At 43.4% G+C, this 16,285-nt stretch overlaps 1 protein-coding gene across 2 annotated transcripts; it reads right to left on the bottom strand.

Moving 5' to 3' along the window:
* Positions 1-5,950: 5,950 nt before the first annotated feature.
* On the bottom strand, positions 5,951-16,054 carry LOC306917412 (nucleolar protein 58-like). 2 transcript variants are annotated; one of them, XM_079495633.1, is made up of 15 exons: positions 15,868-16,054; positions 14,818-14,894; positions 14,369-14,421; positions 14,010-14,134; positions 13,639-13,775; positions 12,753-12,817; positions 12,508-12,642; positions 10,900-11,045; positions 10,015-10,141; positions 9,618-9,781; positions 9,139-9,273; positions 8,877-8,938; positions 8,436-8,584; positions 7,886-8,026; positions 5,951-7,114 (listed from the first exon to the last, which is right to left on the bottom strand). In XM_079495633.1, the coding sequence occupies exons 1-15, from the start codon at positions 15,910-15,912 to the stop codon at positions 7,062-7,064; spliced, it is 1,614 nt and encodes a 537-aa protein (XP_079351759.1). In that variant the 5' UTR covers positions 15,913-16,054; the 3' UTR covers positions 5,951-7,061. The 2 variants fall into 2 exon arrangements, with proteins under 2 accessions (XP_079351759.1, XP_079351758.1); XM_079495632.1 differs by having other exon boundaries at positions 5,951-7,121; positions 7,890-8,026; positions 15,868-16,053.
* Between the last annotated feature and the right edge of the window lie 231 nt (positions 16,055-16,285).

Here is a 16,285-nt window from a genome sequence, read left to right as displayed (position 1 = left end):
TAGTCACCCCCTTTTCTGGAAGCGCGTCCAGGAGCGATCAGGAGCAAAGCTCGACTGACCAACATCGACTGAGGCTTCCGCCAGTGTCGGGAAACTCCTGTGGTAAACAGACAGACATGTTAAACGTTTAAAACCATATTAAGTAACAGACAAAAGTAAATGTTCTTACCTCAGGTTATTTCAAACAAACCTTTCTGGAAGCGCGTCCACGCGCACCAGGAGCAATCAGGAGTGAGGCTCCACTGACCGACTTCGACTGGGGGGACCTCCGCCTCCAGTCGGGGGAAACACCTGCGTGGTCCATCATAGACAGACGTACAAGTGTCTGTATGTAGGTTCTTACTTACCCGTTTAAGCCATTTAGGCCTGACGTCTTCAAAATCCTGACAGTTCTCTGAAAAACCATATGTTTCTGTATCAGTGGTGCTCAATATTTCATGTCAAGGACCCCAGAAATTATATGTAATATGCCTCCGCCCCCCAACACCAAAAGGGGTTCCCGCCCAAAATAGGTTAAGCTAACTTAAATGTAGCAGAATTGGGCCCCAGATGCTAGGTGCGCAGGCCCACCGGTGTGTGGACAAGCCCTGGTTGTCCGCCAACCCAATCCTATCATGACACGCTGACCTCAGACCCTACATGCCCGCAGGACATCAATGAGGAAAACTCCAGCAAGCCTCAACTCAACTAGCCAGGGTCGTATGGGCCGAACCTCCATATGCAATCAGGGACTCCTCCCTGATGTTCACGGCAGGTCCTCCTCTTAGAAGATGGGACTCAGCAGCTCAGCAGCTTCCCCGGGGAAGAGAGAATAGAGGCAGAACATCGGGTCGAAGTTCAACACCTGATCCTCCTCTGTGGGGACGGAGCTATGTGGCTCCCCGCTGTCCTGGCTCAACTTGCTCTCGACTGAATCGAGGAAGGCGTCCCAGTCAAAGTCAGTCAGGTCATCCAGTGTGGGGATGGTGCACTGACTCTGTGGGAGCCAATCCAAGGCACAGCTAGGAGGTGAAGGAGGCACAGGCACAGCAGAGCTATCCACATTGCAGAGCTCCATAAGCTGGTACTGGACAGGAGGGTGTGTGGGGCTCAGTCCAGACAGTGGCTCCCCGCTGTCTGCACTGGGCTCCTTGATCGAGGCCCACTTCACAAGGTCAAAGTGCTCCTTGACCGACTCCAGCTCTTTCTGTTCGTCTCCACGAAGCAGCTGGGAGCTGGAGCGAGTCGAGCGACTCGGGACCTTGGCCAGGCTAGTTGGAGAGTCTTGTGGCCGCTTCCTCTTGCGCCCACTGACCGCCTGGCTCGGCACTGTCGGCAGATACCGTTCCGCGCAAGTGATTTCATCAGAGTGCCCGGGGAGCTGCTGCGAGCCGGACCGGAGGTCGATCTGGACTTTGTCGACATCGCAGCGGAAGTGGTCGACATGCTGCGGGTCAACAGTCCAGAAGCCCCCCTTTCCCGACTCGCCTTTCTCCTTCGGGAGCTTGATGAAGCCCTTGTTCACGGACAGAGTGTGCCGGATGGTGTCGTTCCAGGTTGTGCTAGCGGTGCAGCGGTAGTAGGAGAAATTCACTCTGAACCACTCGTAAATAGCGGACAGTGTGAGCTTTCCACTCTCGCTGCCCTGTATGGCCATGAAGAGCAGCGTGGAACAGGACTGGGTCGGCTTCTCACCAGCGTCAGTGTCCACCCCACCGGGGCAGTGACCGTGCGTCACCACGACTGGTGTGGGCAGGGTCGGGGGAATGCCCACGGACGCCATGTCCCCGGCCAGAGGGGACAAGGCCACCGGGACGGAGGGGGGAGGTGGTGGTTGGTGACGGTGGCCGGACAGCGGAGGTTCCCGGCCAGGACCTCCGCCTGGCTGGGGGACTCCGCTGTTGGCACCGACAACAAAGTCCTGGAGCCACTGCAGGCTCGTCAGACTGTCGTCCAGCTCGGACAGGTGCCACACGGTGGCACACTGCAGCGGTAGCATGGCTGTCCTCTGAAACACCAAGTGTGTGGGGGTGTGTGTGTGTGTGTGTGTGTGTGTGTGTGTGTCTACTGGTGTCTGCTAGGTCCTCCTTATTCCTTTACCTGTGGAGAGAATGAAAGGTCACCGTCAGTAAAAAGTAAACACGCATAGCTGTAAGAAGATGACAAGAACACAATGCTGGCCTCATTTGAAAACGCATAACAGAGTCCTTTAATGTGAATTAAAGGACTAGTTGCCAGTTACTTTTCAAATGTAGAAAAAACACTAAAATATTAAAAAAATAAAATACTTATATAGTACTAATACTTTACAAGTAAAATGCCTGTATTCCAAATGTTACTTGAGTAAAAGTAAAAACAAAATATAAGTTTACATTACCAAAGTCAATGTAAAAGTACTCTACTTTCAAAAATAGCAGATCTATAAGCTCACAACTATTTTTGAATAACCAAAATATGAAGTAGCTACTTCTTCCACCACTGAAAGCTGTAGGCCTATTGTGTAAATGTAGTGGACTAAACACCACCACCAGGTTTGACTCTGTTAATAAACATAGTAAACAACGTTGGTTTACAACATCGACGTTAATATATATGAAGTCCACACTATGGTCGCATATTATTTTCGGTGGGTCACTAATGTCATCATAACGTGATGCAATATGGCGGCCGCTGGCCGGTGCACCTGACTCACAGCCCCCTTAAACCGCCGGCCCGCAGTACCACCGTGCCGCTTGGCATAAAGTTAGATATCTACAAACTAACGAGTAACAGTTGTTGTTAGCTTGATTTCGTACGACAATATGCGGCAAACGTTCTATTTAAAGCTTAACTACCGTTTGCATCCTGGCAGTGGTTAACGTTGGATACAGAATGCAATGACCGCCCGTTAACGTGTTTTAAAATAAACAAAACTCACCCCCAAATCAAAGATAAAAACAGTTCTACAAAGCTTAGCTTAGATCTGGTCTTTGACGAGCGACAGGACACAGGATAACTCGAGGGATTTCAACGATAACGACAAGTTAAGGCTTTCAGTCATATGAAAACTAGCTAGATACTACTAGCTACAAAACGATTTAAATTTAAAATGATTAACTGCTGTAGACAGACAAGACCAGACAGGTGTACATTAACTCTACAAACATCAGTTAAGAGCGTTTTCAAAAATAAAACAACACCTTACCTCAGTCGGTTATCCTGGAGATGATGGTGGAATTCAAAAAAAGGTGTTTAGTAAATGTATAAATTAGCAGAAATGACAAGTTGAAAAAACAAGTTGTGAAATAATAACAACGGTGGATGACAAACTACAATGAAAGCAGGCGGTAACTGAAACGGTTTCTCTGGCGGAGCTCTGAAAATGCACGACTGATTTCAAAGAAAGTCTGAAGTGCACTGACGCAAGTTAGTTTGAACACCTGCGTAAGGATGCTCGAGTAGCCGGCCCGTTCCCTATTGGTCCGCTGCTAGCCTGCTAGCTGCCTTCCTATTGGCCCGCTGCTAGCTGCTAGTAGCCGAGCGCCGTTCCTATTGGTCCGCTCAGCTTTGATGCCGCTGAGGCATTTTTCAAAATCAACAGTAGAGGGCACCAAACGCGTACGATTTGCTTACATGGCTCTGCGATTTGCTAGAGAGGAGCGTAAACAAAATGGCGGCCGACGCACTCCATTCGAAATGTTGTCTCAGCCAATCACAATTCGAGGCCGGTAGCTTTTTTATTTTATTCTTTTTAGGCCGTAGATAGATTCCGCCGATATTTAAACACCTGATGAAGACAACCTGCCAACTTTTTCAAAAGATAAGATGGCCATTACTCCTCATGTCATGAAGAATATGGTATCACATTGTGAACATATAAGATATAAGATTTTAATATATTATCAACCATATTTTCAGAATTATGATATGCCCATATATGGATATTCAGATGATGTCAGTGTTGGTATGCCCATATATGGGTATTGTAATGTAGTCTCGACTCGAGGGTCGGTCCCTGCCCATAAATATGGGTATTGTAATGTAGTCTCGAGGGTCGGTCCCTGCCCATATATGGGTATTGTAATGTAGTCTTCGTAACCGTAATAGCCGCATCATCCACATGACCTTCACACTTTCAGGAGACTGCCTCGCAGTTACCTACTGTTGTTAAGTGAATGTACTTTACTAAGCAGTTCCGTTGCTGCAGGACACAAAGTAAGCTGATTCAGTGGCAGTTGCCAGTTTCCTACTACTTAGGCAGAGACAGTGATTTACATCAATTCAATTCAATTCAATTCAATTTTATTAAAGTGTCAAATCACAACAAGTTGTCTCAAGACACTTTACAACCAACAAAGATCCACCCAGAGCAAGCAATATTACGACAATGGTAACGAAAAACTCCCCTTTAGGAAGAAACGTCAGGCAGAACCCGACTCTAGGGTGGGCGGCCATCTGCCTCGACCGTGTCGGGGGAAAGGGGGGGGGGGGGGGGGTAGAGGGGAATAGGAAGAAAGAATAGAAGAGAGATAGACAGGGTGGGCTCCATGGAGGGGCCTGGTCCACATCTGGTCCAGGTCGTGCACTGTGAGGCCGGGTCCACGGTCACACTTCTGGTGGGCTCCATGAAGTGGCCTGGTCCACGGTCACACTCGGCAGTCAGTTAGGGGTTAATATTAGAGGTCCACGGAACTGCGAAGTGGAGGACAAAAAGAGACTCCGGGGAAGGATTCCCCGGATGTTGGGTTAGTGGCAGGCCTTACTGGAGCCTATACAGTGTATATTACAAGCACTGCTGGGAGACTGCTGGGCTCCATCCTTGTGTATATCTTTCTCATCCAGACTAGTCCAGTATATTGTTCAATATTGTATTTGTTATAGTTGTGGTGTGGACTTGTTTAACTCTCACTCACTCACTGACTCTGCACTGTGTTTTCCCCTGTCGCTATGGTAAAGTCAGTAGGAGATAAGGATGGAGCCAGACTGCCAGAGGGATGAACAGTGGGAAACTAGTAGGCCTACTGTACAACAGGAGAGGACCTGCACCACCCAAGGCCATCTCCCTCCTCCCCAACACAGAAACAAAATAGAGCAAACACCTTGGTAAGATGAGAGAAAAAAATGTACATGCATATTTGTCTGCCTTTCTATAAAACTGGTTGCATCATGACTCGTGCACGTGCAACCAGTCGCAGTTGAGCGCTTGCTTCAAAATCACATTTGTTTCACGGCTGTGTTGTGAACTTTTGAATCAATACCGCCCCCATCTGGCAGTTAGGTTACATGCAACCAGCAGTGGATTTTATTCATTTGAATTAAATTGGCATGTTCAAATGTACAGTAGATAGAAATATGGAACGATACCAAGAAATACTTTACATACACGATTAGAGACTAGGAAACCTATACAGGAGAATGCGAGACAGGCTAATGGAAGACCAATCTGGGAACCCATTGGCAACCTGTTGTCCTTTGAATGCATAGCATGAATCATAATCTATTCTTGAGATTAATGGAAGACAAACATGCTTATTTAAATGAGATACTTGACAGTCTCTCTCCCTGCCTCCAAAGAGAATGTTCTCCAAACATAAAGCAGGTTTGTCCAAGGCTGCCAACATTAGACTGAGAATCAAGATGTTTCCTGTGGTGAATTTTGAGTTTGATACTTTTATCAGGCTTGCTTTACTACTAGCATTGGAAAATGGGTAGTTTCAGCCATTGAAATGCAAAAAGTAGGCCTACAGAAATTGATTTGATGACCGAAGCAATGCAAGACCCATCTTTATACAACTATTCAATATGAATGATTGCATGCACTGCCCAGACCCTCCTTTTAACATAGATGAAAGTTCCTGTGTTCTGGTGAATCTGGAGTTTATTAAATCCAGGAGAAATGGCAAGTCCTGCATGATCCAGGAGAATATCTTATGAAAACATTACATAAAATGTGGAAATAATAAGAATTATGAATCATACCAAGAAACACATGTTGTAGCAAAACCAAGTTTATTTCACAAGAGCTGATGTTCAAGCTTCAGACAACCACTATCAGCCTCAAGATAATTCAGTCTCCCATCTAGCCGTTCGTTTCCAACAAGCTTAAAGGCCAGCCGCACCAAAAATAACCAATAATGTAATGAGGTGAAGACTAACAACCAATTTACGTATACTGTTGCACAACATTGTCACCATCACTCAACACACAAATGCATGGTCATTCATTCTAATCCACAATGACAATTCATACTAAAGCAGAGAAATGATTGTACTGTAAGGAAACACAGTATATCTGTCAGTCAGTATATTCAAAGGAAGACAGTGGGACACATTCACTTGAAGATCAGTTCAGTTAGCAAGCGACAGTGATGTTCAAGGAGTATATAAATTGAGCTCAAGAAGCTCTCATCTGGAATATACATGAAGAAATTATTTTGACCAGGGAGAGAGAACAGACAGAATATACACACATCATTCACGGATCAATTTGAGCATGACTTCACTGGGGTCTACTGAGGTCATTTGAAATTTCAAAAATACTGGAAGTGCCGACAGTGTTTGGTCCCCATATGTCCCAGGAAGGTGTGCCCGTCCAGTCGGTCCTGGATGGAGTCAGTCAAAAAGGACTGCCAGCAGAATACCTCCAGGATGGCTGCACATTCTGCAGGGATGCTTGGGACGTCACGTGAAGGTCAAAATGATCATGTTTGTGAACGTCTCCCCAGAGGGTGGCAACTTTGAAGACATCAAGGTTGCTGAGGCTAGCCAGCAAGATGAGTGAGTGACGTGGCCGAGTCATTGGGTCTGCTGGTTGACTAATCAGTATATTTGTGTAGTGTCTTTAGATTTATTTTTAAAGTATGTCCCATATTTAACTAAATCTTTATATCAGATTATTTTCTCTTGGTTTAAATCTCAAAAACCTGATACAGTATGATTTACAATCACCTCTCAGTGTAAAAGAAAAGGGACTTAACAAATGAGTTTCTTGTCAAACTCCAGAAAACAGGCACAATGGCTTGCCGTTATTATGAGATAATAAAATGTGTACAATGATAAAAACTAAAACTAACGAAAATATACAGAATCTTCAGGTCATCTTATTAATCTTCTTCCTCTTCCTTGGCCTTCTTTTTCTTCTTCTTTTTCTTCTTTTCTGATGACTGGGAAGAGAGAAAAAAAAAAACAAGTGAGCATTTTTGACAAAGACCAGTAGATGCCATGTGGAGGGAAATGCATTTGCAGCCAGTGCGATGGGACTTTGGTTCCACAACTGGCCCACATTGTCACGTCAATTCCAAGACCAGTAGTTCTCAAAAATGTTTTTCAAGGTCCCCATAACCGTAGAGATGGAAACAAATTGGTTCCATCTTCACACTGAGTTACAGACCTGTAAGGGTCCATTTAAAATCTTACTATATTTGGTGGTTAACCCATTTTGGGCAGGAAACCCTTGGTGTTTGTTGTTATACTTGTACTTGTACTTGATGTTATACTTCTGTTATATTTTTGAAAAATCGTGAAAATGTAGTGCAAATCTTTGAAAATATATTCTTTCAGAGCCAACATTTTGAACTCAAATCTTTGCTTCTGGGGTGTCCCTGAAACAACATATTTTCAGATGGGGTCGGCGGCCAATTACATATATTGGGGGTCCTTGACATGAAAATGTTTCAGAACCACAGGTTTTTCTGAAAACGGTCAGGATTTAGAAGACATTTGTAGAATCTTTTCTCAAGTCTAAATGGGTTAAATGAAATGCTTTTAGTCTGCCCGACCGAATGCAGGATTCCACTATTAGGTCAGCTAATCTTTCTAATCAATATCCGTCACTGGAATTGCCATACAGGGCACATCAAGGACCAGCCCCTTTTTCTTGTATTTAATCAGCCCTCAATGCGACACATGGCAATCGGGGCAACAAGACTTACTTGCTCTGCTACAGACGTCTCTGCCTCCTCCATTGCCTCCTCCTTCACCTCCACCGTCTCCTCCTCAGCCTCTTTGGACTTCTTTTTCTTCTTCTTCTTCTTGGGAGTTTCTTCCGCTTCTTCTTCTTCTGCGGCGACTGAAAGACAAGATGAAGGAAACATGAGACTCATAAATGATGTCAAGTAATTACATTTATCTTTAACCAGAAACTGAGAAGAAATTCCGTTTCCAGGGGAGGTCTGGATGGAGAGCGTAGCATCAAAATACACATCAAGGTGTGCCTTGACATCACAAGTGTAAAATATATTATATATAAGTGACTTTAATGCATAGATATGGACTTCTATTTTCTTCCAGTTAAGTTTGAAATCCGACAAAAGACATGTTGAAATATTGTGCACTTTAAGCTAATGGCAGCACAGGAAGCAGTGTCAAACATTTTGTCTTAGATTCTCAGCAAATATACCACTGACGTACACAACAGAAAAAATATATATAATAAAGAATCCCAGATACAAATTTGTATCTTTTATTTTGAAACATACCTTCCGTTACTACTATCTTGGGTTTTTTGGTTTTGGGCAGCACTGGCGTGGAGGGCGCCGAGGTGTCCTCTTCCACCTCCTCAATCTTCCTCTTCCTCGAGGTGGAGGGGAGCGTCGAGTCTCCAGATGGATCATACACTTTCACCTCACTGTTCAAAAACAATAAAGATGTTAAGCAAAGTCTGCATAGTAATATACAACTGTGTTACAATCGCAACACAGAAAGGGGACATATTACACTAGGCTTCTGTCCATTAAAGTGTTTCATTTATCTAGCTACACAACACTTTGTGTTCTGTGTCTAAATGTGAGCTCAGATGAGGTAGTGACAAAAACCCTCATGATGTTTTCAGGACAGTGACAGTTCGTCAGTATCATCACCGCTCAGTCATTATTAAACTCCCATGGCGTTTTGTGGACTTGTATCATGGCTTCATTCACCTCTTGTGTTGGTATTTGTCCGCTCTTGCCATCGCTTTTCCCGTTCCACTGATTTTCCTGATCTGGAGGCAAAATAAATAACACATGGTCAGACCAACAAAGCACAGATTGTCTGGAAAAGTTGAATAAACGGGATACCTCACTACTAACGGGAGAGAACTGGTGAAGGTACCAACTAAAAATACAGGTGGTGGAGAATAAATTCTGAAGGAATCTACTTTATTATCCCAGGTTAGATTTACAGTTTAATAGTTGTACTTACTCCTCTTTCCTCAAGATGTCGCAGGCGAACTTCCAGCTTGGCACGGTTCTCTATTCCCATTTCTGCATTGGTGTCCTCACCGAGGGCGTCGTAGCGGATAGCTAGGGATGCTTTAGCTGCCAGCATTCTGGAAATCTGCAAAAAGGCACGATGTTAAGCAACAACTCATTATTTGTACAGCCATTATCACAGATACACAACAATTTAACAAAAAAGCAATGTTGGTCATCTTCAAATAATCTTATGTGCTGCGTTAATACTTGTCTAAGGTCTTCTGTGATTAATTACTATATCAGATGTACAGATTTTGTCCAAGGGTGCCATGACACAGGGCATAACTGGTATTTTACACAAACACTAAAATGTACTTCATTAAAATAATGAAGATATTAAGTTTTTTAAGACTTATTTTTGTTAAACAAAGTGCAGCATTAATGTGATTTACACCCACATGTACAGCAACAACGCGAGAAACACACCTTGCCCTTATTCTTGGCTGTAGTCTGGCCAACCAGCGAGGCATGGTAGATGAGACCGTATTTGGGGGTGTCTTTGCGGGTCTTCAGGGCTCTGAACAAAGCCTTCTCTGCTCCGAGGATCTGCACCGTGGAAGCCGGGTGCTTGGCTAGATTCAACAGGGAACCTTGGGAACACAGGAAGGGAACATATTAAAGGCTTCCGTCCATAACAGTGTTTCGTATATCTAGCTACACAGCACTGTGTGCGCGCCACGTCAAAATGAGAGCTCAGATGAGGTAGTGACAAAAACCCTCATGATGTTTTCAGGACAGTGACATCAAGTCAGTATCATCACCGCTCAGTCATTATTAACCCCCCTCCCCCCCCTCGTGTGCCACAGCTCTCTGCGGTTCTTACCAGCGTGAGAGATGAGGCGAGCGCCCACCAGCTCTCCCACCATTATTGTCAGGTTGGGAGCGATGGCCATCATGCGGTTCTTCAGGTAGTCGTACAGCTGAGCGCGGTACTCCGTGATCTCGATAACCTGGAAGGAAAGAACAGATATGTGAGCGAACCCTCAATCCTCAAGTCTGACGTACACTTAGTTGTGCGTCTGTGTCACGCTGCAAAGCAGTCTGAACTTGTAGACCTGCCACTTTTGGTGCACCACAGTCCACACACACAAGGCTTTTACAGCTGCTTCCAATGGTGGCCATGCAAGAATTGAAGTTTAAAACCATAATCTTTCAATATGTATGTACAGTCACATTGTCTGCCTCCCTCTTCAGACAGAGGTAATTGCAACACCTAACTACAATGAAGATGGGGGGGCCTGGGCACACACATTGCTTGTGGTGTAACCGTTTAGTGATCACATAATATGCGTGTTTGTTGTGGGAGATGTACTGTATCTGGTCTACCTCAAATAGCTTTATTGGCAGTGCCAACCCCGCGTTGAAGATGTTCAATGGAAGAGTAGGGAGAAAAGCCAGCTGCAGATGTGCTCGTTAGATTGCTTTAACAATTTATTAATTTGAATACATTCCCGATTTCATCTTTAAACTATGTTTCACTTGTAAACCGACGGAGGATTCACAGTAGTAGAATAGTTTATAATTAGTAACTTTGTGAAGCAGTGTGTGTGTCATTGTGTGTAGGGGGGTACTGTGGCTGTTCAGATGAGATAGTGACTTAAAGACCCACATGATTTATTTCAAGAGGAAGACAAATGTCGTCATCATCACTACAGTCATTATGAATCCCTCGATACACAACTACGGTGGGAGGTAGCACTGGGTTTACCTGGTCACACAGGTGCTTGATGTTGAGGATGTCCTCGTCCGACACCTCCGTTCCCATGGAGATCTCGGCGGCCAGTTTGACCTCCGCCTCAATGTCCTCGGGCAGAATCTCCGACAGGTCGGTGGTGGCCACGTTGGTGCGAACGCCTGGGGACCAAGAAATACATTCATCATTTACACGACGTGGCAGAGGTCAGCACTCTGAGACGACATGCACTTCTACCGAAGGGCTTCCATTTCACAGACGTTCCAAGTCCACGACCTACATCGCTAGCCTGTCTTCCTTTCAGCTTTAAGACTGTCCAACAGGTTCATACACATTATTCACTAGGGTATCAATGACATTTCTATAACAAAATAACACTGGATACATGGATTAACATACTCCCACCATACAGATTGGACAAAATGACATTACAAAGTTACATAGTGAGGTTTTAAGCTCACAGAAATCTATGGTCAAAGTAAAATGTTATATTGTTGTCACCAAGATCATTTTACCCTGGTTTTGACACCAAGATAATTTAGCCTGGTTTTGCTTTGGGACAGTTCAGTAACAAGCTAGTTATGAGGAGAGCGAGCATGTTGTACAACTGTCCACATATCCGCTATTTTGAGAAAAACGTATGCACACACCTTGTAGAACACTGGTGAAGGGTTGTTGAGATTATTTCGAAATTAACAAAATACAGTGGTACGATTATCCAATGAGATGCTACAAATTTGAAGAAGTCCGTATCATTATCCACTTTCCATTTTGGACTCATTATATTGGCATTAAAAAAAAATAGTAAAATCTACAAAATCACTACACGTTGTGATGCATTGTGAGCTTGACTAATTTTGAATACAATAGGGCTTAGGTTGGTAACTTCACTGCCAAGTATCTCCTTCCACAAGAACGTGTAAGTGACTATAGTAAACCCTCAACCTGGGGTTTGTGTGTGGTCAGTGGTGACATCCAGTGTTGTTTTTGGCAGCGAATTTTGATTTTAGTTTGTCATATTTTAGTCACTTGGAATGTTTTAGTGTTAGTCTAGTTTTAGTCGACTAAATGTCATAAGATTTTAGTCGACTAATTCTAGTTGATTTAGTCGAACAAAATGTGTTTTGGCGGGCCTTGATAATGTTGAAAAATAGCCGATCTACAAAGCTTGTAGACCGGATATTTTCACCATGCAACCAAGTGTAAAATGACTTGTACTGGATCACTTGTCCACTAGTCCCTTCCTAACATTTTAGTCTAGTTTTTATTTGTTGACGAAATTGTCAATATATTTAGTCTTAGTCGTCATAGCTTAGTTTTCAGTTAGTTTCCATTCAGTTTGTCAGTGAAAAAAGGTAGTCGACAAAAGGTTTGTCTTAGGCGCGATTCATACTCCTATTTTAGAGCCGAATAAAAGTCGGTTCGGCTCTGTAGAGCCTACAATGTGACGTCATTTGAGGTTCGGGGGGGCGGGTACCGTCCTAAAGTCTGCTCTTCGGTGCTACTGAAAGTTTCTGACGAGCCAAAATCATTTCGGCACTACAGCGGTTAAATAGGAGTATGAATCGGCCGACGGCCATTAGTCGACGAAAACACAAGATTCCAACCTGTGCATTTGCTCACCTATATGGCGGACACTTTTGCAGTAGGCCAGGTTGTCTGTGATGATCTTGCTCAGTTCGGGAAAATGCCAACCATACCACTCTCTGCAGCGCATGATGTAGTTGTTCAGCTCTTTGTCCAGATCATCCAACAGAGCTGCAGACAGCAGGGATATATATACATATAATAATATGCCAACAGAGGGGGGGAAACAAATCATTTTTCCTTAAAGATATTAAAAATAATAAAATAAAAATAACACTTACAGATGGCTTGTACAATCATAGTGTCCACTTTGTCTGGGCTGAATTTCAACTTGTAGCGAGATAAACTGAGGAAGACAAGGAAAAAGCAAATTCACGTTTACACTCTTTAACTTCTGATCTTTGTCGACTTCAAGGATGCATTTTATAAGATGCTTGTCTTTCATTACCATGTTTTTAATTGCTTTGCATTTAGGTTGCATCACAGTGTCAGTAATTTAAGCTGCTATTTTGCTGCCTCAGTGGTAGTGACGAATGCTGAAAGAGGATTCCACATGGGGTTTCAGTCAGCAAGATGTAATCATAGGCAGAAGTGAGAGAGGCCTTTGGCTTTAAAGCAATTCAACTCAATTAAATTTGAGAGATTAAAGGACATACTCTAAACTCATAAGTTTGTGCAAGACGGTTTAAAGAGAGTTTATGTAAAATAAGCTATCTTTAGTTATTGGGTGCAACTCCCTTTTAACCCATTCTTAGACGGGAACCCCTTTTGGTGTTTTAAACATGTAATGTTATACTTTAGCTATTGAAAAATAGCAGATCTACAAGCTCATAGCACGGCACTGAGTGCCACGCTATGAGTGCCATGCTATGGGCGCCACGCTATGAGCTTGTAGATCTGCTATTTTGAAAAATTTAGAAAACGTTTTTAACTCAATTCTTTGCTGCTGGGGGGTCCCTGGAATGACATATTTTCAGACAGGGGTTGACGGCCTATTACATATAATTTTTGGGGTCCTCAACAGGAAATATTGAGCACCAACGATATAGAAACATGAGGTTCTTCAGACAATTGTCATGATTTAGAAGACTTTTTTTTTTTAATTTCGACGTCAGGTCTAAATGGTTAAGTTTATATACCACCGTATGCATGCATGTGTCACTCTACCTGTGAGCGAGTCCCAGAGACATGGCGCTGATCTCTCGAGGAGGCAGCCCTGTGATGAGGCCTTCCATCTGGGTCCTAATGCCCCTCATCAGCTCTGCCACTGCAGGATTGTGGACACAGCTCAGGTTGAGCTTGTCCTGGAAAAAACAGACAGTGGAGCAAATTTGAATAATCACACGGCGGCAAAATAATGTACTGTACAAAGTCAGGCATGCACTTTATCAGATTGAAATTTAAATTAATATTTGACTTTCCTCTGACCCATAGCCTATTAATATTGACCAGGTGCATGCCTAGCTTAATGATCAATCAATATACAGTAGCTTGTGCATGGTACATTTATGGAAGACTGAATACGCCGAGTGACTTACTTTGATGACCCCACCGAGTTTGGCATCGCTTATGGCCAGCTGCTCATGAGCGTCCGTGGCTACAACCTTCTTCAACACCTTCTTCAGACTCTTCCCCATCTTCCCCTCCGTCATAGCGGTGGCAGCTGTAGAACATGGGTTGGGGGGAAAATACATCTTTAAAAGTGCGTTAGTGTGTGGCGCACGGGTGATTATCCAATGGCTGTGGCCTCAGTGGTAGTGACGAAACTGCATTATTGACTTCATGTTTTCATCAGACACAAAAGAGATGCATCATAGACCACAGCATTGAATCGACTGCAAAAATAAGACGAGTTGTGCACAGACAGTGCACCACTTGGAAGTAGGGAATACGTTACCTGCCAAGGCCTCAGTTGTGTCCTGAAACTTCTCGAAGTGCTTCAACTTCACACTGAAGAAGAGAAATGAATTTGCTTAGTCAATTTACCAAGGAACATGCATGGTCACTGAGTCAGAGATTAAAATAGGGTGCATTTTGCATCCCAAAACGCAGATGCACTACTGTACTATTTTTTATTCTAGTTTATTTTGCTAGCTTTAGTTATAATCATCATTTCTTCTTCTGTTTTCTAGATGAATATAACCACATTATAACCATATAAAATGAGTTCAATGCTGCAATTTGTAAAAACGGCAAAATATGACTCCTAACGTCGTTGAAGTGGGACTCATCAAATGTCCCTGGGACTCATCTAAAAGACCATCCCGAGACTCATTACATTGAAAACCTATTTACATCACTGCTGAATGGGCACATGTTTGCGTCCAAGTACATAGTTAATCTCACATCTTGTTGGCCTTTTCGGTCGTCTGGAACTCCTTCCATAGATTGTCGACCTCCTGCAGCTTGGACTCATCCAGGACCTGAAAGATTATATGACGTTGTCAGTCCAGGTTAATACATCACTGAAAATGCAGAGTAGATCAGCTACGCACAGTAAACTCCTCAGTTTATATATGTGTAACTTCGAGAATGCCCAAATTTAACCAGGTCCATGTGGTTAAATGCAGAGTGTAGAGTAGGAGAGTAGCGACACGCTTTGACCTCGCCGCAAAGCGGGTGCCTGTGGGCTATAGTTCCAAACATTTGCTCCTATGGCTGGAACTATCCCATTGAGATAGAATGAGCACTTCCGCATACCATTGTTCCAATGGGAGTCAACGCTAGTATCGCCACTCTTACTATATTACGTCTGGTTAAAAGGAAGAAATCTGGAACTTATTTAACGAATACATTGTTATATCCTAAGATTTAGACTCGTTGGTGTATTTATCGATTCTGCCGACATTACTCTATGTCAGAATCGATAAATACATCGTAGACGTATTTAACCATTTATCGATTTTGACGATAAATCTTAGGCTAACATTGTTAATACTAGTGGCTGGAGATGGTCTCCCTGCTCTTTTTTATAACATGTCAGGTAGGACAGGTTTGTTTGGCAAGTTAGTTGTACTGCCTAAATAGACCATAAGGGAAATTAAAGAATGATAATCAACACCAACTGGTGGCAAAGACGAAATGTAATAGTCTACACTCTTTTCGATGAACACGTGGGGGCCCCGGCCGACCGGCCTTCACATTAACAGTTCCATGCAGAACATATTAGTTCGATATTGTGAATAACACCATAATACATCGCTCTTCTTCATCATAACAGTGCTGTACGAATGTATGGGCATTCTTGGCATTTTCTTTACGACTACTAACGTTGAAAGTAGAAGTCAACGTGGGCAGCTAACGTTAGCCACATTAGCTAAAGTTCAGCTACCTCTGGGTATTCAGTGGGGTTTTTTTAAAGCACACAAAATGAACCTTAATAATAATAATACGTACTTTGAATATTGCATATCCAGCAGCGGTTTCAAATAGCACTAGCATTGTGACGGGCTATTTAGAGTATAATTAATATATTCTATTTTGCTCTCCGACAGAGAGCTGTGCACCACCGTCCACCACGATGCTGCTGTTGAAAAGGAATGGATGGAAGAACTGAAATGAACTTCCTGGAAGAAGAACCACACACGTGGGTGGTGTTACACCCGGAAGGAAACTGCACGGTTGCCACCAGGTTGCCACCATGCGGAAAAATCAAAAAAGAATCCCATCTTCTTTTGCTACATTAAAAAAAAAATCACACCCGTGTGAACTGAGTGGTGTAAGGTTTTATATAGCATGATCAGCTGTGGTCTGACGTAATGTCTGACGTAATGAAATAAGGTAAGGTATTATGTAGCCTGATCAGCTCTGATCT

Source organism: Electrona antarctica (genome assembly GCF_951216825.1).
Source record: "Electrona antarctica genome assembly, chromosome: 24".
In the NCBI taxonomy this organism is placed as follows: Eukaryota; Metazoa; Chordata; class Actinopteri; order Myctophiformes; family Myctophidae; genus Electrona; species Electrona antarctica.
This window is presented reverse-complemented; position numbering and strand designations above follow the sequence as displayed.